Here is a 22,691-nt window from a genome sequence, read left to right on the forward strand (position 1 = left end):
TGTTTGTAAGCCATCTGGATGTTTTTTTGGAAAGCACGTTAAGTTTCTGCCAGTGGGCATGTGGCTCTTTCAAGACCTGCTCCTGTGTACTTTCCCTTCATGTGATAAAGTATTATCAAAGACTTTTACAAATTTGGTTTTATTTCATAGGTTTCAGATATAATACCAGTTTTAAAAACTGTGTTCTGGTGCTGATACAGATTTTCCTATTTATGTTTCATAGTTATTTAATTGAGGGTTGGGAGATAGACTAAAGTAGCTGTGTTTATCCCACCACCTTATGTAGAAGTCTTCTCATAGATGTGTTTTTATTATTATGTTTTAGGCAAGCATGCAGAACAGTGAAGAACACTTCCCACATGTAATAAATATTTGTATTTTTCCATATTTGCCTTACAAGCCTTTTATTTACAGGCTTTTTTGGTACCATTTCTAAATCTCTCTCCCCCTCTCCAAAGGTAATGAATAGTGAAATTTGTGGGCATCCATTCTGTCTATAATATGTAATATTGTTTTTATGTTCTTTACATAAGCAAAATACATGAAACCATTTTACACTGCAAAATTTAACAATAACCAACATTCAATAATTTAAAATAATCAATAGGTATTAGCCAATTTTTCTTACCAGTATTTTGACCATCAAGAAAACATAGTCAAGTTACTCTGTAAATAGTCAAGAAAGTTTTTTCTCTTCTTCTAGGAAATACTGTTTGTGAACTTTTATTTCAATAGTGTTTGTTCCAAACATCCCTTATTTATATGTTGCTTCATGATAATCCTCGGTTTTTCAGAAGTTATTATTTCAGTATCCATTTATTGCAATCTAACGTGAAGATTCTAGGTGGCGAATTACAATGCTTGAAAGAGTTTTTATACTGTATGATCATTTTCACTTGAATAAACATAAATATTGTATTTGATTCAAATACACTTGATTTTAATAATAGGAAATCTTGATAAAATGTATCATATATTTTATTTACCCCTAAATATTTGAAAAATACTTTTTATATTTGATTCTAAACATGACTAAATTTTTCTGTTTCTGGATGAGATCTTCTAAGTCTGGGAAGGCAGATTAGGGGTTTAATGAGTCTTTCCTTTCATATACTGGTCAAAATTAAAATTTAATAATTTAAACTTGTATAACTCTTCAGTTTGAAGTATGTACTTCATAACATGTGTTAACTTTTTACAGCCTTATTAGTAATATTTTTATGTGGCAGTTCACTTCTATTATCCCTTATAAAGTAAGAAAACTGGAGCATAAGAAATTAAGTAATAACTTACCTAAGGTCACATAATTGATAAGTAGTGGAATACAAATTCATATCCAGGAATTTCCAGCCTTAGAGTCTGAACTCATAGCCTCCTCACATGCTTCCTCTTAGTCATTTAATTTGACAAGCTTATAAATATATTAAGGCTTAAAATTGTCATCGTATGATAAGAGTTGTAACTTATAATTGTGACCATAGCCTTAATCCTTCGTTCATGACTAATGTAAATGAGTTTTTAGATCCTTCCTGGGATCAGATGTTAATACATGAGAAGGAAGGAGGGAGAGATGTTAGTAGACGGGTCAGAAAAAGAGCAGAAGATTAGGGGGGAAAATTCACTTATTTCCAAATTTTCTATAGGGATTTCTCTAGAAATAGCAGTGGTTTGGGGAACTGGAAACCCACATTCTGGGGCCAAAGTAGTCCAGAAGTACAATGACGGCAAAGAGTTGGAATTTCTAATCCTTTGAAAGTAACTGAGCCACCACTGGGAAAGCACAGGTCTGCTATGTACCGGTGTTTTTGGCAGGGGAACTCAAATGGCAGTTGTACCATTTCAAAAAGTCAAGAATTGCTTAAAGAGGGTTTTGGGTGTTTTGTTTTGTTTTGTTTTTTACAAAGTAGTTTTTTCTGTAAATTTCTACTTAGATTATGACTATTAGGAAACCTATGTGTTTATTTGAACTTTGAGGCTCTTATGGTTTTCTTGGGCCCTAGCCTACCTTTAAAGGTACCTTGTTGAGTTTTTATGTTCGTTAGTGGTCAATGAGTATCTCTCCTCCATGTAGTGTTTCAGAGATCCAGGCTATTCTGCCTTGTGGGGTCATCAACCTATAGAACTGCATAGTCATTAGAATTAATTGGCACCAGGAGAATATAAGGGAAGTCGGCACACAACATTTAAAGTCTTGGCTAAAGTTATACATTTCCAGTTGTAAAATGAATACCTCCTGCGAATGTAATGTGCAGCATAGTGATTTAGTTAATAATACAGTATTACATATTCAAAAGTAGGTTGGAGAGTGAATCTTGAAAGTTCTCATTGCAAGAAAAAAAATTTATAATGATATATGGTGATGGATATTAACTGGACTTATTGCGATGATCATTTTGGAGTATGTACATATATCAAATCATATTGTACACTTGAAATTAATGTATTATGTCAATTATACCTCAATTTTAAAACGTCTTGGCTCAGAAGTTATCCACATCACTTTCAATCTGATGTCATTAGTGAAAACAAGCCATGGCTATATTTAGATGTAAGAAGGGCTAGAAAATCAAAACTCTGGCTGGGAAGCTGCTACATAGTGACAACTCTGTATTATGGAAGGGGCAGCTGCACATTTTGAAAGACAGCTAAGTGTCTCTGCTACAGGAATTCAGTTAAAAAATAGTGTAGTAATCCTTATGTATGGAATGCTTTTGCTGTGGCCAATAATAAAATTTGAGTATCAAAGAAAAAATTTGGAGAACATGCTTCTATCACCATGATCTTGACCTTTTTTCAATACTTAAAGACTGCCTAATAAGTCAGTGGTGATATTAACAAATGTGGCTTTTTGATATCGTATAAAGAAACGTGTCAACATTTAGAAGATCTGCAAAACTCACTGAACCAGTATTTTTCAAATGATCAGTACATTGCATTTTTAAAAACAATACATGGATTTTAAAAATGCGATTTTAGATTCCACATTGCAACCCACCATGAAGAAGCTACAACTTGTCAAGTTTTGGTGTAGTATCAAAGAATATTCACAATTATATGAAAAGGTGATTCAAATACTCATTTTTCCAATTATATGTGTGATGCCATATTTTCTTCATATACGTCAATATACAAATATAATCTTAAAAAATGTATCACAACAGAACAAATGCAGAAGTAAATATTGCAATCATGCTCTCTTCTACTAAGGCAGATGTTAAAGAGATTTTTAAAATGTGAAAGCAATGTTACTCTTCTCAAAACTTTTCTTGAAAATAGTTATCTTTTTCTAGGAAAAAAACAAGATGTGGTATACACACACACAAAATGGAATATTACTCAACTATATATAAAAAAAATGAAATCTTGCCCTTTGCAGTGACATGGATGGAGCTAGAGAGTGTAATGCTAAGTGAAATAAGTCAGAGAAAGACAAATACCATATGATTTCATTCATGTGAGAAATTTAAGAAACAAGCAAGCAAAGGGGAGAAAAGGAGAGAAGCAAACCCAGAAACAGACTCTTAACTATAGAGAAGAAACTGATGGTTACCAGAGAGGAGGTGGGTGGGGGATGGGTGAAATAGGGGATGGGGATGAAGGAAGGCACTTGTGATGAGCACCAGGTGACGTATTGAAGTGTTGAATGACTATATTGTGTACCTGACACTAATACTACATTATGTTAACTAACTGGAATTTAAAGACTTAGAAAAAGTTTGCTTTTCTAAAAAGATGCTATTTATTTTAACATGAAATGGGTTTCTTACTGTTATTTTTAATGAACTAATGTTCAAGATTTCTCAGTTTTAATTTCTATTATAGGAAATACTAATAGATACAAAATCCATATAAACAAAAGTTCTTTGGTGTCTTCAGTTATTCTTAAGAGTATAAAAGAGCCCTGAGACCAAAAAGCTTGAGGACTACTGCCCTACAGGAAATCACTGCGAAGGGGCTTGCTCTATGGCATTTGAGAGCTGCCATATCCTGCTTGTAGTTTTACAGTATTTGTGTTGCTTGTCCCCAAGCTGGAGTCAGTAATCACTATGGAGGATCCCCTAAACATAAGACTCAGATAATTTATTTACTAGGCCATAAGTATGTTTTGATTTGGATACTTTTCTGCAGTTACTAATATTTCTTCAGCGCTGACATATTTAACTTGCACATTAAAGACTTGAATTCCTTGATCATCTTATATACCCTTGGGCCTTATGTTTCTACCTGAAAAAACTGATGTGATTAGATTATTTTCTATATTCCCCTTCTCTAACATTTTATTACGCTATTACTTCTATTCTTAGATGCTGAATAATCTTCCCAGGTAGTTGTTGACTATTGAGATGGAATTAGCAATAGAGACTGGTGGCTTAGATTTATTATTTTAGAACTCTTCCCCGTCTGTAGTTGTGTGCGTGCATGTGTGTGTATGTGTGTGTATCTTGTGTGTGTGTGTTGTGTGTATAAATATATTAATCTGTGTGCTAGAGGAATGCTAAGGCAGGTCAAGGGCAGAACTGGGGTAAAACATGAGTGTATGTATATATGCATGTGTGCATATATATGACTTTCAAGAAATAAAATAACCTGTGCTCCATGTATAGTGCTGTCTCAGAATTGCTGCTTCTAATCCAAAACATATTTAAACCATAATTTCTCCTTGACATTTGAGATACTTATTGTCATGTGGTCTTAACTTTTCTCCAAAATTTTAAACTAAAAAAATGTTCTGTTTTTGTTTTTAATGAAATAGACAGCAGATAGTTAAAAATTGCCTTCCAACCCAAATGGCGTATCTCCCTTTTTAGGACTGGAATGTAAGCAGTTACAGAATTTCAGTATCTGGAATGACTCAGGATTTACAAGCCAGCTCCCCTTAACCAGTGTATTGTTAGATTATTTACAAGACTAAAGTTTTAATGTTCATTTCTCTTATTGTGGTACAACACCATATAACCTTTTAAAGTAGATGAAGATCGCTTTTGAAAAACTATTTTTATGCCTCTCTCCTAGTTTTTAAACCCAATTTTTTTCTCTTTGTCTGGACTTGAAGGTTAAAAAATTAAAAGACTTCATGATTTTTTATAAACTGTAGTTTAAACTACATGCAGTAAAAAATCCTTATATTCAGTTAACATGTAACTTTTAAGTGCCTATGTGTATATCATTATACTTAGTGCTGGGGGAGATAAGGAATAGAAAAGAAACATAGTTACTAGTATACTAGTAACTAGTTACTCCATACACAAGTACTAGTTGATATTTAGCAAACGACATGTTCCAGAAATAGTAATAGCCCAATGAACAATAGCCCAAATAGCTACTTGAACTTTAATCTGTACCTCTGTCAATTGCTACTTCTTAGCTGTCAGCAATGCTTAGGGACAATAAAAAAAAAGAACCCTTAAAACTTGGAAATAAAGTAGCTTTCTGAGAATTAAGCCAGTAAAATCTCGACATTGTGCTTTTCATTATATAATATTGAAAGAAAACCAAGGAATTTGCATGGCTAAAGAGAGAGGAAACCCCAAAACACTAAGATGGCCAGAGATATAAACTCTCAATGTGGTAGTAATTTAATAAGTTGTATTATTGTATTGTCATTGGTTGTATTTTATAATACTATGTGAAAAAAGTGGGATAAACAACATGTGGCACAAAATAGATGTAGCCTGAGGAACCGGAAACCCGCAGTGTTTTTACAGAACTATCTAGATTTGACCATTGTGAATTAGGTTTTTATAATAATTTGGATAATATATCTTTCAAAACCATTTTACCTCCCTTTGCTTTGATGCCGTGTTTACCAAGCAACTTCCTAATTACTAATTTAGCTTTTAAGACAATCTTCCATGGTCTGCCACAGGGTGACTGGCAAATGCCTCCCCCAGGTATGTTGGTTTGTTGATTGGTGGTAGTGGTCAGAGGTGCTGGATAGCATGGGAAAAAAAGTGGGTTCTCATTGCATTATGAAATGCATTAACATTCTTTATTGAATGACATGAAAAAGCCATGCTAAGGTGAAGTGAATAACAAGGATTTAAATTCTTCTGAGAGATTAGTCACTGGTTTGAACAAAACAAGGTGGTATGTTTCTACACATTTTTAACAATTACATTTGTATCTTGCTTAAATATCGGAATCATGCTTTGTAGTGAGGTATGCTCATTATTCTGTCAATGAATTGGAATTGATTTAACCGTTTATTTAGTGACTATTTACTGAGTGCTTACTCTATGCCAGAGACTTTCAACGGTACTTGGAATACATAAGTGAACAAAACAGGTAAGATCCTTTTCCTTCTAAAACTTACGGGTTGGTGAGGAGAGACGGGCAGTGGGACAAAGACAGTGGACTAAGGAAACTATAAAGTCTGTGTTGAGCAGTGAGAAAATGGAACAGGTAAGGTGGAGCCAATTGTTTGACAGCTTTTTAAAAGAATTTGAATCCAATAGGCAATAAAGAACCAACATGGCTTCTTCAGCTGGCAACTGACGTAGTCAAAGTAGTATTTTAGGAATTAAGAATTAGGTAGCATCTGAGATGGAGAAGAACTTGAGACAGAAGAATGATTAAGGAATATTGCTAAACTCTAGACATGAGGTCATGAGGTTGTAGAAGGACCACGAAGAGATACATCTAAAGATGTTGAAAAAGAAGAAGCTGCCTGGGTTTTGGTAAAGTAGAGACGAGAATAAAAGCTGACTAAATTTTTACTGTAAATATTAGAGAGAATGTTTATCTACTTCCATGCATAGTTGTTTGGAGTATATACTTGAGAAAAGCTTTCTGAAAGTCAGTTTTTCAATTTGTGTTTTTACAGGGTTGTTTTTTTTTTTTGGTCTAATAATTTTATTTCCTGTAATTATCTTAAGAAAATAATCAGGGACGCATGGGTGGCTCAGTCAGTTAAGTGTCTGCCTTCTGCTCAGGTCATGGTCCCAGAGTCCTGGGATTGAGTCCCGCATGGGGCTCTCTGCTCAGCAGGGAGTTTGCTTGTCCCTCGCTCTCTGCCCCTCCCCAGCCCTGCTCGTGCACGCGTGCTCTTTCTCGCTCACTCAATTTCTCTCAAATCCTTTAAAAAAGGAAAATAATCAGAAATATAGAGTATATACCAAGGAATTTGTATTTATGTTAGTGAAAGGTTTGAAACAACCAAAATAACCAACAATAGATCAATTAAATAAGGAAGAGTAAAATAGAGGTGTTTTCATCTATCTAGTCTGTCAGATCCATGATTAATAGAAAAATTTTGTTAAATTGATATAAGCATGTCTTCAATATTTTTTCTTTTACTTCAGACATAACAATGTGCTTCATTTTTCAGATTTTATATGGGGCTATGAACTCTGAGTATGATTCTAATAATTATGCCCACTGAATATTTCCTACAGTGTGCAGTTTGAGTTTCTTTAAAATGGACTGAGAATTCAATGATATCTGCCAAGGAATCTGAGTGCGTAATTCTGTATTGTTTTTGTTTTTCCCTATTGTCTTGCCCACACCTAATTTACCATCTAAGTTTTTAATCACTCACCTTTTCCATTGCCACTCCATAGGCCGCTCTAAAAACTTTGATTTCTGTCCTGAGTAATATGGGAAACAATTGCAGCTTTGAATAGAGGAATTGCATGATCTGAAATACAACTTAACAGAATCACTGTGGCTACTCTGTTTGAGAAAGGACTGTGGTGTATGTGGGGGTACCCTTTGCGTACTTTTTACCCCATAATTGCCTGAATGCAAAAACAATTGTAGCTCTCTTTCTAGTGTTTGCATTTCCTTTTAGCCTCAACTATGAATAGCAAAAATATAGAGGCATCTAGGAAAGCCAGGGATCCAAGAAGCACTGTAGACTTTGAAATCATATTGGAAAATATGGAATTAAGATGGGAAGCAATATAAGGCTTTTCAGAGTGTTTAAGGAAGAAACAAAGATAAAGAACCAGGTATAGTTCCTAAAGGGATTTCCTTTCCCACTCCAACTCCCACCCCCCATTTAGCTAATTGGTTCTCAATTGCATAGGTACCTTAGAATCTCCTAGGGAGGTTTAAAAATATCATTGCCTGTGCCCCATCCCGTATATACTGATGCAATTGGCCTGGGCTGGGGCTTAGGCTTCATTTTTCTTAAAAAAAAAAACAAAAAACAAAAACAAAAACCAGGTGATTCCAATATGCATCTAGCATTAAAATCGATTGTTTTCAAGTCTTTTAAGGTCTTCTTATCCTCACATGGTCTTGCTGAACTTGTGATTAATTGCCTTACCCTCTAGAATAAAACTCTCTATGGCTCAAGGAAATTTCAACTGGAATATATGATTTTATTCTCTTGAGGCAGGGAGGTGGAGGGGAGGATTATCTTCAGGTTGGGTCTGAAGGCTGGGTCATTTCCTTCATATAGAGGCAAAGTGATACTGTAAGTTTTCCAGCTATAATAGGAGTTCTAAGGAGGCACAACTCAAGCTAATAGCCAGTTTAGACTCTGGTTCCAAACTTTGCTCAATTATCCTTGTGAGAATGGGCTATACAGTTTCTCTCAGGGAAGTGTTAATAATGTTGCCACAGAGAATATACCTATTTTTCTCTGCTGAATGGCTTACCAGAGAAAGCCATGAATTACTCTTATTAGGCCCTGAAGAATCCTGTCTTGTGGCAGTGACCTTAAAAACATCCCATTTATTATTTGTGTTAGGCAGCCTTTAAGATGGCGTCTGATGATCCCTGCTTTTGGTATTTATGCCTTTGTGTAATTTCCTGTATAAGCAGAAGTAATGTGATAATCACTGTCAAGATTAGGTTCTAAAAATACTGTGGCTTCCATTTTGGGCATTCTCTCTGGTTCCTTGCTCTGTAGGAAACAAACTACCATGTTTTAAATAGTGCCAAAGAAGGGCTCATGGTGTAAGAAAGTGATATTTTGAGTCAACCACCACTGAGGACCCAAGGTGAATCCCTTTCTAAGTTGAGCATTGAAATAATAGATGTCCACAGCCCTGGCCAACATCTTGATTGTAGCCTTATGAGAGATTTGAACTAGAGACAACTAGCTAACCCATGTCCAGGGTCCTGACCACATATGAGGCAATAAATATTTGCTGTTTTAAGCCATTAAGTTTTAAGATAATTTGTTACATAACAATCTATAACTAATACATGGCTGGATTTGTCAAGAGAAAGTCCTGCCATCTTTAAGCTCAATGTTATTTTTCATCTCATATTTCAATTGTTAAAAGTTCTGACGATATGAAAGAAAATAAATTTGTGTAGGTTCTCATAAATTCAGTGATGAGGATTTGGAAACTGGAACTACATAATTATCAGGAAGTAAAAGGAGAATGTAAGAGGCATCTTAGCAGGGGAGAGTAAATACAGGGATTTGGGGGAAGAGACTAGGACTTTATTACTTTTTGTTTCCTGTCAAGTCTCCTCAGCCCAAGAGAAAGTGAATTTTCTTAACAAACCGTTCAAAGTTAGAGGATGAATGGGAGCACATGTGGGCCTGAAGGAACATCAACCTCATTGAAAGCAGCAGCTTTGTTGAATAAATATAGAAGTGGAACAAAGAGTAGCCTGACAACAATGCTGAAAGAGTTATAAGTTTTAATGAACTATTTTATATTAAGATGAACATCAAGAACTCAAATCATAGAGACCAATTAAGAGATATTCTCTAAAAACTGTTTTAGCGTGTTCATAGTAATGGTCACAGCTAATCATCTCGTACCTACAAGTCAGTCACAGCGGCCTGCATATTTTCTGATAGATCAGTGACATTCTAATTGACCAGTAACCACTCATACTGGTCATTAAATGTTTTTAATATCACTCCTATTCATAGTGAACTTTAGAGAAAGTTTTGGTTTTCTTTAGCCATGTGTCATCAGTGTGTAAATTTGGATAATGAAAGGTACGGTTCTCCTGTGTCTTATTCATGCCCAAGTATAAGGCAGTAGGGTAGTGGTGTGAATGAAGCTGCATGATAAACCTTGTACATCTTTCTGATGTATCACTTTTGCTTATTGGTGTAAATCTTAGAGCAAACACAAATGTATTATGGAGTAAAATGCAAAAATCACATGAGTTTTTTTTTTTTTTTAAAGATTTTATTTATTTATTCGACAGAGATAGAGACAGCCAAGCGAGAGAGGGAACAAGCAGGGGGAGTGGGAGAGGAAGAAGCAGGCTCACAGCGGAGGAGCCTGATGTGGGGCTCGATCCCATCACGCCGGGATCACGCCCTGAGCCGAAGGCAGAGGCTTAACCGCTGTGCCACCCAGGCGCCCCAAAAATCACATGAGTTTTAAGAGAAAAAAGATTTTCAAGAAATTTTGTGTGCCACCTTTGGCATTATTCCTTAGACTCTCATTCTCTACTTCTATTATTGTTATTTCAGTAGACAGTTTTGAGAGACACTGTTTTAGTGCATTTGTGGTTATAGAATCGCTTTTACTACAGTTGGTCTTGTAGTCCATCTGTATGTTCATTGTGACTCTAGAGAACCAGAGGAGCAAACTCTTAAGAGATAGAAACAAAGAATTTATCTCCAGCACCTCTTCTCTTTTATCATTAGGTCAATTTATAGCAACTCAAAGGCTGATAATTTATACTTCAGCTTTTTTTTAATAGAAAAATGTTTTAATTCACTAATTGTTTTGAAAATATCTTTTTATTACTTCTTTTGTTAACAGCTCATATTCTTTCATTTAATTTTTTTCCTTCCTTGTTGTTGGAAATCTATGCATTTAACCAATTTTCCCTTTCAAAGAACATTTAGAGAAAACCTCTGTTTATATGCACATTTTGCTTACTGCCCCCCATTTACCTCCCCATAAAGAGGTACATGTAAGAGTAGAATAGGAAACAGGATTAGAAATTGCAGTATTTCTTTCCTCCTCTTGAGTCAAATCATCACAGTATGGACTGATTATTGTGTATGAAGTGAATTGCCAAAACGTAAGTTGCCTTTGCATTCAAACATAAAGATCATATCTCAATAGAAAAAAAAAATTTTTTTGAGAGAGAGAACACGAGTGGGGGGTGGCAGGGGCAGAGGGATAGAGAAAATCTTAAACAGGCTCCACACCCAGCATGGAGCCCGATGTGCGGCTTCATCTCCAACCCTGAGATCACGACTCAAGTCCAAATCAAGAGTCAGACACTTAACTGACTGAGCCACCCAGGTGACCCTCAATAGAAATTTTTTAAGGAGGGAAACTACTAGCTAATAATCCTAATAATCTAAGGGTAGGAAGTACGTGCTAAGTGACCTAGACTTTTGTGACATCTCTGTACCTAACCAGCTACTTTGGATGTATCACAATCTCAGTTTCCTTGTCTACAAATGAATACAAGGGACAGTTTTAAGATACTAGAATTTAAATGTGTGTAACTAGTACTGATTTTATTTTCTAAAATTTGCATGATAGATTTTTTAAAAGGGGGCGGATAAACAATGAATTAGAAGTGTTTCTAGAAACACTACCAGGTTGGATTTACTGCTAAATTTGTTTTGCTTAATTCAGCATTTCTGTGTAATTTGATTCTAACTCCGTAGACAAAGAGTATTTGGTCCTGACATAGTTCATATTTTATATTATGTACACTATTCCTGTTCAAATTTTATATCATCATTTTTTGCCCTTTTAAAAATGAAGTAAGATCAGTCTCAGTCTGAATTTTCTTTAATATTCAAACATTGAATGAATTCATATAAAAATTGATTATGGATAGACACTCTGCTAAGCACTAAGGAAACAAATATGAGAAACACAGTTTCTCCTCTGCTTATGATATTTTCGCAAGACTCCAGCCATAGAAGCCTGATCTAAGAACATAGCCTAGCAAGGCCCGTAAATCAGAGAACAGTTCAAAATATCATTCGTAGTATGTCCCGGAGTATATCTGAGGAAGGGCAATTCTTTCTAGCTTCCCTGCCACTTGAATGTATAAGTGAGCCACAAGAATCAAATAAATCTGTTGTTCCTGTTGATTTAGCCTTTTTATGTAACTTCTGCCTATAAATGTATTAGTCGATAATATTTATATAAAATAAAGGGACTTGATGACAAATATTTTGAAATTAAAACCACAACGATAAGCGTTCCAATAGTCTAATTGAGATAAATGTTGGCCTCCAATTGGTGAACACATAAAGTGTTACCAAATCTGCCAATCAAGGAATTATGAAGTGGAATTTATCTTTCTGATAAGCCCATTATCTGTAGCCTCATCTCAAGCCTTCATGACATTCAGGTCTTCAAATCCCTAACTATATGTTCTATTTTGGGCATTGTGCTCTTGCCATCTAACAGGAAAACAACTTTCCATGTGGCAATATTTTGAATGGCAGAAATTTCTAGACATTAGAAAAATTACTAACTCTAAATATGCATATTTTATAAGTATGGCACTTTTCTACTCATGAACTCAAGTATATTCTAAATTTAAAATCCTTTAAGTTCTTGTATCTGCAGTGATTTTACTTATATGATCCAATTTAATTGACAATATGTGGCAAAACATATTTTACATTTTTGTATCGTACCCTGTGCGACATCTATTGTAAGAATTGCCGCGGGCTGTCATTTTTGTCTGCCATCCAGGATTTGCTGGCCCAAGTGCTGTGTACTAGACTTGGTGTTGGTCGTGAGGGGGAGGGGAACTTGCAGTTGCGCCAGACGGTTTTGTTATTGCTTTAGAATTAAAAGCATATGAAACAGATACAGCTTATTAAGGTTGTTGTTTTTTTATAAATAAAATAAACTTAAATAACAAAACAATAAAGTTCAAATACAACTTAAAATAGAGTTTAATGCTGTAACCACAGAGAAAAAGCATGATTATTTGTGGGAAGAACATTACTAAAAGTCATATTCCCAAATATGAATTATACAAAAGATAGATTATGTTACTTGAAAAAAAACTTAAAGCTTTCTCAATTTTACTTTTAGGGATTATAAGATGTTATTTTGTGGCAAGTGAGATGAAATACAGTATTATCATCATTATTGCTATTTTATATACAAGATTTTTGAAAACATCCTTTTAGCAATACCCTTTCAATTTGAGCAGCATTAGAAATTTTCTTCTTGTTAATAGGTACAAGCATTTTCTAATATTATACTTTTGTAAAAAACTACCTATTTGATTCCATTCCGTAGTAGAATTTTTGAGAATATTCTTTCTCTTCTGATTAGAATTTAAGTGGATTATAATTTTTCACTAAAAAGTCTTTCAAATACTGCTCATCTTTCATAGTTAGTATTGGCTTGATTATCTGACAAATCATTCCAGCAGCCTTTAGGTCTGACATATCTTATATAACATCATCTGCATTATTATTATTATAGCAGCCATTTTATAAGCAGATAGGAATATTTAAATAATCATTATCAGATAATCAAATCTAACATACTCTTAAGGGTAAATTAATTTAAGAAAAAACATTACTATTACTAACATCATGATTGTACAACCAGTTTTACAATTTTTTACAACTTTTAGTTACTAAATCTGATTTTTGTGTATATTTTTCAAATCTTTCTTTAATGCAGTCTCTTAAAATAAACATACATGCGCAAGTCCAGCTTGATCAGTTTTTCAGTAGTTTTCCAGCCTTTCTTGGTTACTTAAAAAAAAAAAAAGAAAAGAAAAGAGAAAAAGAAAGAAAACAGTCCACTTAAAGAAATCTCCCTGCTGGAACTGGTTTCTTATATACCACATATGATTATGTTATTGCCATAGGAAGAAAGTGGGCTGTTTTTTGTTCTTTCTTCGTTTTTTTCCCCCTTACAGGAACCCCCTTTTGGTTTAAAGCAACAAACATTTCTCCTCCGCTGTGTGTCCATTTAGCTGATGCATACGTGTTGTAATGGTTTTCCAGAATTAATTCTTTGAAGTTGCAATCTTCATTGCATTCTTTCTGTTAAAACAACAAACAACATTATCCAAATGATTTTTAGAGGGACTCAAAGAGTAAGCAGTAATATTTAGTAAAATTAAAACATATATACCCTTTTCTTTTTTTTTTTTTTTGAGTGGGCCTAATGCAGTCTGTTAGATATAAGTTAGCATATTTGCAAAAAAATTAGACATCTTTAAATTTTTTAAAAGATAAAATGATACATATTTAGTTATGCAACATATTTCCAGATATCTAACTTTTTGGCCATTGGTTGCTACTCTTCTTTCGTATTAGGAGCTATTTCCCTCTAAGTAGCAGCTCTCATATTACCATCCCCAAGTCACTCATTCTCTGACTGCTGAAATTTGATATGATTAGCAGAGCATCTGCCTCCCTCATTCAAAGGATGTATTTCACAACTTTCTTCATTTACTACTACACTGCCTGCAATTGTGATAGAAAATTAAGCTTATTTTCATCCATCCAACTATTCATTCAGTCAGTCATTCATTCAGTTAAACCTATATTATTATGTAATCAGCCTGTGCCAGGTATCCTGCTGGGCTGTGGAAATACAAAGGAAAATCGATTATATTTTTTTTACGGTGGGATGAACTGTTACATATTTCACATTGTAATAAAGAGGGAACAACATAAATGCTCATAGTTGAAAGCCCATGACTGTGAGATTGATGTTGATAAACAAATGTCTGAATTTTTTTCCCAAGAATTTTCATGTCAGCAATGTACAGATTGGGTGAACTTTAACAAAAAAGAGCTTTAATACTCTCAGAAGGAAATTTTAGATTTTAACTATCTAAAATGCACATGGAATTTCAGAGATGGAAATATCCTGAGAGGTCTGTTAATCCAACTCATTTTGCAAATGAAGACATCCAAGCCTGGAGAGCTTAAGTAATTTGTCCAAGGTCCTGCAGAAAACATTTTTCTCAATGCTTGAATATAAAGTATTTTAATGAAATAATTAAATTATATAATTGGAAAGAAGTTAGTTTCATCTTTACTTTTCAAAAAGGCAAGATGTTTTGGGGTGCCTGGGTGGCTCAGTTGGTTAAGTGTCAGACTCTTGGTTTAGGCTCAGGTCATGATCTCAGGGTCGTGGGATCAGGCCCACACCGGGCTCTGTTCTGGGTGTGGAGCCTGTGCTTGGGACTCTCTCTCTCCCTCTCTCTCTGCCTCTCCCCCTCTCCCTCTGTCTCTCTCCTGCCTCTCCTCTCTCTCTTTTTCTCTTTCTGTCCCTCTCCAAAAAAAAAAAAAGAAAGAAAGAAAGAAAAAGAAAAGGCAAGATATTTTGACAAAAATAAGTTCAAAAAATTAAGTCTAAACTATCAATTATCAATACCTTTGCATAGAGTTTTCCTTCTTTATTCATTGCAAGATAGTATTCACTTTCCACTCCTTTGATTGCCACAATTCCAACTGCCACTGTCCTAATTTCCATGATATCTGCAAGAAATCACAGAAAGATAAGTCAGTTATTCACTCAGCTTTGCATATTATCCAAGAATGACCATTTGTTCTTATTTCTTTTTCAATTGGAAGTTATTAAAATTATTAATTTGATTATTTGTTAGCCTGAGGCCACCTACCCATAATGCACATACAAACACCAGAGTAGTCCTTATTAAATATGGGAAGTGCAAACTATTAATTTTTTTTAATAGAAAAAGATATCTGGATTCAAAGAAATAGGTAAATATTTGAATTTAGCTTTTTCTTCCCTGGAATTATACTTTTAATTACTATAATAATAATCATCATGATAACAGCTAATGTTTATTGGTCTCATACCACATTCTCAGAATTATTCCAAGGCTTCTATGTATTAACTCATCTACTTATCACCAAGGCTATGAAGCAAATACCCTAGTTATTCCCATTTTACAGATCAAGAAGCCCACACACAGAGAAGTTTAATTTGCCCAAATTCTCTGTTGGTAAATGGCAGAGGTGCAATTTGAACCCAGACAATCTGGCTTTTAATCATCCTATAGTACTATGAAAGTATATAATAAGCTAACATCTTTACTTTTCTCTTAAACTTTCTCTTAAAAATTATTGCTAACAGAAACTCTCTTGAATTTACTGAAATTGAATAAAATTCATTTAAAGCAATTTTAAATAATGCTAACAGGACCTAGTGCCTTAAAAAAATTAAATATTTTAAACTGATGACAAGTTTTTTGATACATGAAAAGATAATTTAAAACCAAATTATGGGGGTACCTGGGTGGCTCCGTCAGTTAAGCATCCGACTCTTGGTTTCACCTCAGGTCTTGATTTCATGGGTCATGGGATAGAACCCCAGGGTCAGGCTCCACATTCAGCATGGAGTCTGCTTGAGATTCTCTGGCTCTACCCCTCCCTCCACTCATGCTCGTGTGTGTGCTTCTCTCTCAAATAAATAAATAAAATCTTTAATAAATTTTTAAAAATTATGAATCCTGCTTATATATTTTTATAATTTTATACCTTTCTAATTTTTAATCTTTGTTGAAATTGTTTTTACAAAACATAGTTACCACAAGAATGTTAACCTATTATTTTCTTTTTTATGTATCTCTTCCTTAAGTGCTATATTTTAATGACGCATATAAATGCAGTAGAATCTCAAGAAATTTTTAAAAACAATGTAGGAATTAAAAGTTTAGTGAACCTTTTTAAATAACTGCTGTTAACTATACTTTCAACATGAAGGTGCAGCCATGAGACTTTCTCTTTCCTGTGCCTAACATAATGCAAAGAAAATTCCAAGTGAAAATTATCTGCATAAAATCAAGTCTCCAAAAGCTATTTTCCAAAATATTCCCTGAATTAAAGGAAGATCTGGTTTTTTATTCCAAGCCTTTGCTTCATCCTCTTATTTATTCTTTTTGCTTTAGTTTTCCTATCTGGAGAATAAAATTGATACCCACTTCATCAAGAATAATGTAGCCTTCCTAATTTTCGTTATTTTTTTCACATATATGCCACATATAGGGCCATTTTCCCAGTAAACTATGCTTAGCACTAGCCAGAGGTCATCCAGTTGAGAGTTGTAGAGCTGCTCATAGAAACTGAGGTTTATGAAGGAAATGCAAAGGAATGGATATTAATCTTTTTAAGTATTTATGAAATATTGTCAGAATGTATAAAACCCTAATGGAATTTGAGGACACGAATTAAGGAAAACAGCCCTGATTTCTGAACTTCAGAAGTTAATATCAAGTATAAATAGCAAACACATCTTAATTAAAAGAAAAGAAAACCTTTTGATTCTATTTGTATTTGAAGTATGTGGAGCATTAAAATTAGTTTTAATCATGAAAGTATTTTATATTTAATTCTAATAAATTATGTATGATTTATGATTATTTTATTTCATTCTAAAATTTCAGACCAACAAGTCATTTGGTTTTAAACAGCACAATTTCTATTCCCTTTGTTAGAGTCAGAATAGGAAAAATTGCTTTCTTTTTGTGTTCAAGATCTAAACAATGACTTATGGATTGAATTATTAGGTGTCATTAAAAATTCAATAAACTATTTCATTAAATACCCTGATTTTACTAAAAGGCAGATGAAAAGTAGTTAAAGACCTCATTTATAACAACTACTGGGATCAATGAATGAAATAATCTTAATTCTCAAGATTTTGGTCACAACTAAGCTATGCCTTTATAAGTAGTTAATAATAGCAGTAATATGATTGAGAAGCTGCTGGATAAAATATATTGCCATTATCTCTCAATATTTTATGACTCTGGGAAATTTATGACTCTAGCAAATTCAAAGTGAAAAACAATGATAAGGAAAGAGAATTGAGGAACTATCTATCCACATCAAACCAAAGAATTCTCACTTCCACAGTACATTCATAGAGTTCAGTGATTCCACTTTTAACAATAGAGGAAGGTAATAAGTGTAAATAATAATTATGCTTCAATGCCTGTCTTAATATCATTCCCACTAGTAAAATTTAAGCCCTGCATACAATCATAGTCAAACCAGAGCATTATGACTTGCTACATCTTTTGAAGACCTCAGTATTGTGATCAGCACACGGTAACAATGACATCCTAGGATGTGATTGCAGACAGTAGATTAAAGAGGGAAGCAGTGGCAGGGGAGCACACGTGAGGATACTTCAAGTGACACCTACAGATATTCCTCTTTAGCACTGGGTGTTCCCAGTTTTCAGAGTATTCTATGTAAATATTAAATATTTAAAAAGTGAAACACATTATCACCAAACTTTTAAAATCTGATATTTTCTGAAATACTGTGATGCTATGCAAAACTATTTTTTATTGTTAACAAACAATTCTGTTAACCGTACACATCTAGCGCAGCTAGAATTTCATTGTGGATTTAGGTCGCACAGTGGTTTGTATGTGCCAAATTTAGGAACAAGATACAGAAAACCGCCATCACGTTCAACTCAGTGTCTTCATAAAACTCAACCACATTATTAGTCCCACCCAAGTAAAAAGAGCATCTTCTTAACTTTTGTTCTGTGCTCATTCTCAAAATTAGCTAGGTTTAAAATGATACTTGACTTTTCCAGCTCCTATACTTATGCCTGAGCCTCAGCATCATTGGGCCTAGAAGTTGAAGAAATGGGCATAACGAAAGGAATGAGTAAATGGGATAGAAATAATGTTGCTGTCAAGTATATGTTGAATATCTGTGTTCTATCATATTTGCTGAAAGAAGCTATGTTTGATATTAAGGTGGTTCATTCCAGTATTATGCTCCACTTCCTAAAAGATTAACAAAATATAGAAGCAGGGAGAAGGGGAGCAGCCAAAAAGAATGAAAAGAAATGCTTCCTGGAACTTAACAGCTTGCTGGGAAAAATTTCAGGATATAAGGACACCAAGGGAACTATTTGGAGTGACTTGGGACATACTTGTTGTGTTTGTCCTTCTGTCTGAATGATCAACAATCATGTGTAATATAAATATAAATTGTTTTTCTTGTCTAGATGTGAAAGTGAAAAAGCTTGGGATACTCTTTTCTATGCTACAGCTTATTAAGATAACCATTTTTAGAGGGGATTTAAAAAAAAACTAATTCAGAAGGGAAGCCAGGGAGAAAAAAAAAAACTCAAGAGTCTAGGGAATCCAAGCTATCATTAAGAATATAGCAAAAGGAATAAATTGGGTAGAAGAGAAAGAAAACATAACTGCAGAGTGCTGAGCTTAGTTAAGTGGCAATAAGCTGTTTTCTTTAGAAATGAATAGTTACGCCGTTCTAACCAACAGTGGTGAGTCTGGCTGTTCAGAAGCATTGGCAGCAGTATCACATGCTTTATGTAACAATAAGGAGAAGAGCTAAGTTGTTCCCTGACAGGAAAGCAGTCGAACACAGGTTTGAGACAGCTTCCTAGGGGGCTGGATATTCCTGACATGTATGTCAAGACACAAAGAAGGGTTGGGGCAGATTCATCGGGCTGAATGAATGCTGGCCATATGGGAATGAATGGCTGCACCAGAAGACACAGCAGATCCCTAGCAACACTGCAGTTCTGAATAGGAAAATGAAAGACATGAGAGCGCAGATGTTGTTTTTCATTTCTTCTTCTACTTTAATCTCATGACTTTAGAAGCGGTGGGGGGGAAGCTATGAAAGTAAAGTTGGCTATTAACAATAGTGTTGAAAACAGGACTTGCCTTTTCCAGCTGGTACTTTAGAATAACTGAAAGAATGGGCTCCTGGAGTTTTATGTGCATTTTATAAAGAATGCATCTGACAGGAAAATGAAATTGAGGTGTATAAGTTTAGTGAAGACTAGGTTTGGTTTAAACAAAATGATTTGTTTCTGCATCCAATAAACATTGGGAGAAGTGACGACTTTGCTCCACAAAAGCATTTGGGAGTTTCTGGGCTCCATTCAGCTCAGTGTTCCACCATCACTTTGTTCTTCTAAGACAAGGTAGAGCACACATTCCAGTTGGAGGATGGAATAAAGGAAGGAATGTGGGTAAAAAGGGATTCTGCTGGCTGCCTCTCATGGAAGATTTCTGGGAGAAGATTCCTGAGAATGTACAATAGTTGCAGAAAATTTATAGCTAATGGTAAATTCAATGAGTTACTTTTGGCCAAATAATTTCAAAAGAAAATGTATATAAAATCTTCAAATAATCATTAAATATTGTATCTAATGGGGGATATGGATGTATTTCAATGTTTGATCTGTATATGGTAGTTTTAGGAAGTAATATATATTATATAATGGTGTATATATGTAGTACAATATATGTGTGTATACACACACACCATTATATATATATATTCATATATATATATATATATATGATTTCCCATTCAACAATAAAGGCTTGACAGAAAATCATAAGAATCATTTAACATTTTTTTAAAAAAACTATTACTTTCTGATACCAATTCTTAGTTTTAATGTGCCCAAGAAAGTATATTTGGTCAAGGACATAATTAAATGTTCTGATTGGCCTAATAACCATTAAACCATTGCCTCCCTTCATTGTAAAACTTTAAAATAATTTTTAGTTATCATGCTAACTCACCTATATTAATGTATATCCTCTCAAACTTTAAAATATAAAGCTCAAAAGGTTCAGGAAAAAGAGATATTGAAGGAACTGGGATGGGGGGATTTCTGTGTGATGAAACAAACTTTTTTCATTATCAACTCATGAAAAGACATGGAGGAAGCTAAAATCATATTATTAAGTGAAAGAGGCCAATCTGAAAGGCTACACAATGCGTGATTCCAACTATATGACATTCTGGAAAAGGCAAAACTGTGGAGATAATAAAAAGATTAGTGGTTGTCAGGTGTTGGAGGTAAGAGAGAGGAGTAACTAGGTAAAGAACAGAGGGTTTTTAGGGCAATGAAAAATACTCTGTATGATAACATAATGGATATATGTCCAAACCCATAGAATGTGCAACATCAAGAGTAAACCCTAATGTAAACTATGGACTTTGGGTGATAATGATGTGTCAATGCAAGTTTATTAATTGTAGCAAAGTACCACTCTGGTGGGGGTTGTTGATAATGGGGGAGGCTATGCATATGTGGGGGTAGGGGTATATAAAAAAATCTCTGTACTATCCCCTCATTTTTGTTATGAACCTAAAGCTGCTTTAAAAATAAATTTTTAATAAAAAAATTTTAAACAGTAAAGTTGAAACACCTTAAAATCATAAATACTATTGGTAATAGGAACAAAGAATTAGCATTAATTATTTTTTTTAAAGTTTTTTTTTTATTTGACAGAGAGAAACACAGCGAGAGAGGGAACACAAGCAGGGGGAGTGGGAGAGGGAAAAGCAGGCTTCCCGCTGAGCAGGGAGCCTGTTGCGGTGCTCAATCCCAGGACTCGGGGATCATGACGGAGCCGAGGGCAGACGCTTGACACTTAACGACTGAGCCAGGCGCCCCACCATTAATTATTTTTAAAGATTTTAAAGATTTTATTTATTTGAAAGAGAGAGCACAAGTGGTGGTGGGGGGAGCAGAGGGGGAGAGAGAAGCAGACTGCCTGCTGAGTGTGGAGCCCAAAGCAGGGCTCTATCCCAGGATCCTGAGATCATGATCTGAATGCAAGTCAGATAACCAGTGAGCCACCCAGGTGCCCAAGCATGAATTTTTAAAGTACATTAGGGGAACACCTAAAATTCTGAAAGTAAATGATGGAGAATTTTTTTTAATTTTTAAATTTAATTTTAAATTTAAAAATTAAAAAATTTTAAATTTTAAAAAACAATAGCAATTTTTACCAAGGTTCCTCACTTACTGCAAGCGTGATACAGATTTAAATAATAAATAGGCAAAAATATTTAGATAAACTTATGAATGATTAAACCACAGGAAAAAAATAGGTAAGGCATTTTGGGTATATTCCCTAGTTTGTGAGGGTATTAATTGTAATTTGTAAGTAATTAATTGATTCTGTTGTTGACAATATTATTGACAAAAATATTAAAAGGCTGAATGGCCAATTTACTTGACATAGTGTTTCATTTTTTTTTTTTGAAGATTTTATTTATTTGACAGGGATAGAGACAGCCAGCGAGAGAGGGAACATAAGCAGGGGGAGTGGGAGAGGAAGAAGCAGGCTTTTAGCGGAGGAGCCTGATGTGGGGCTCGATCCCATAACGCCGGGATGACGCCCTGAGCCGAAGGCAGACGCTTAACGACTGTGCCACCCAGGCGCCCCATATTGTTTCATTTTTCATGTTCTATTGTGTGAGCTGACCTTTCTTTTATTTTTTTTTTAACTGTATCATTCTGCTACCACAATCATAATGTTAACAACTTGATGTACCCATGTAATATGTCTTACATCTTAGGGAACAAATTTACTGTCACTTTTCCACATAACTTCTCTTATAAACCCAGATCTACAAAAAAGACAAACTCTTGTATTTTGTCTTATATAAGACAATAGATATACTGTAGACCAAAAAATCGTGTACAGTAAGTTTGGTAGCTAACTTAATATGTGCAAGCTATATATTTTCATATTCTATTTTCTGAGCAACTCCCTGGCTTTTGGTATGGAGGTCAGGATTTCACAAGCGTGCATAGTTCATTCTTCTGCAGATCTTTGTAAATCTATAAAAACATCACTTCCCTCTCTGTACTTGAACAAAAGTCATTCTTGTGCTTTTCTGGAGTAAGAGAGGGTACAACACATAGGACAAAACAGATTAGAAAGTCAGGGTTGATAGGATACTGATTCTGCCAACATTAATGCATTCCCAAGCAATCTACTTTTATTTTTTTATTTTTATT

The 22,691-nt window shown here is 34.4% G+C and overlaps 2 protein-coding genes across 5 annotated transcripts in view; one reads left to right on the forward strand and one right to left on the reverse strand.

Moving 5' to 3' along the window:
* FAM227B (family with sequence similarity 227 member B) overlaps nt 1-22,691 on the forward strand; it is a 192,318-nt gene that overhangs the window by 50,585 nt on the left and 119,042 nt on the right. The gene's annotated exons all lie outside the window — the stretch shown is intronic.
* Nucleotides 12,802-22,691, reverse strand: part of FGF7 (fibroblast growth factor 7) — a 51,687-nt gene continuing 41,797 nt past the window's right edge. For all 3 annotated transcript variants that reach the window (XM_019797865.2, XM_002917563.4, XM_011222820.3), the window contains exons 3-4: nt 15,270-15,373; nt 12,802-13,924 (exon numbers count right to left, since the gene is read on the reverse strand). In XM_019797865.2, coding sequence (XP_019653424.1) covers nt 13,730-13,924; nt 15,270-15,373 — 299 coding nt within the window. In that variant the 3' untranslated portion in view covers nt 12,802-13,729. The remainder of the gene's footprint in view (nt 13,925-15,269; nt 15,374-22,691) is intronic.

Source organism: Ailuropoda melanoleuca, chromosome 5 (assembly GCF_002007445.2).
Source record: "Ailuropoda melanoleuca isolate Jingjing chromosome 5, ASM200744v2, whole genome shotgun sequence".
NCBI lineage: Eukaryota > Metazoa > Chordata > Mammalia > Carnivora > Ursidae > Ailuropoda > Ailuropoda melanoleuca.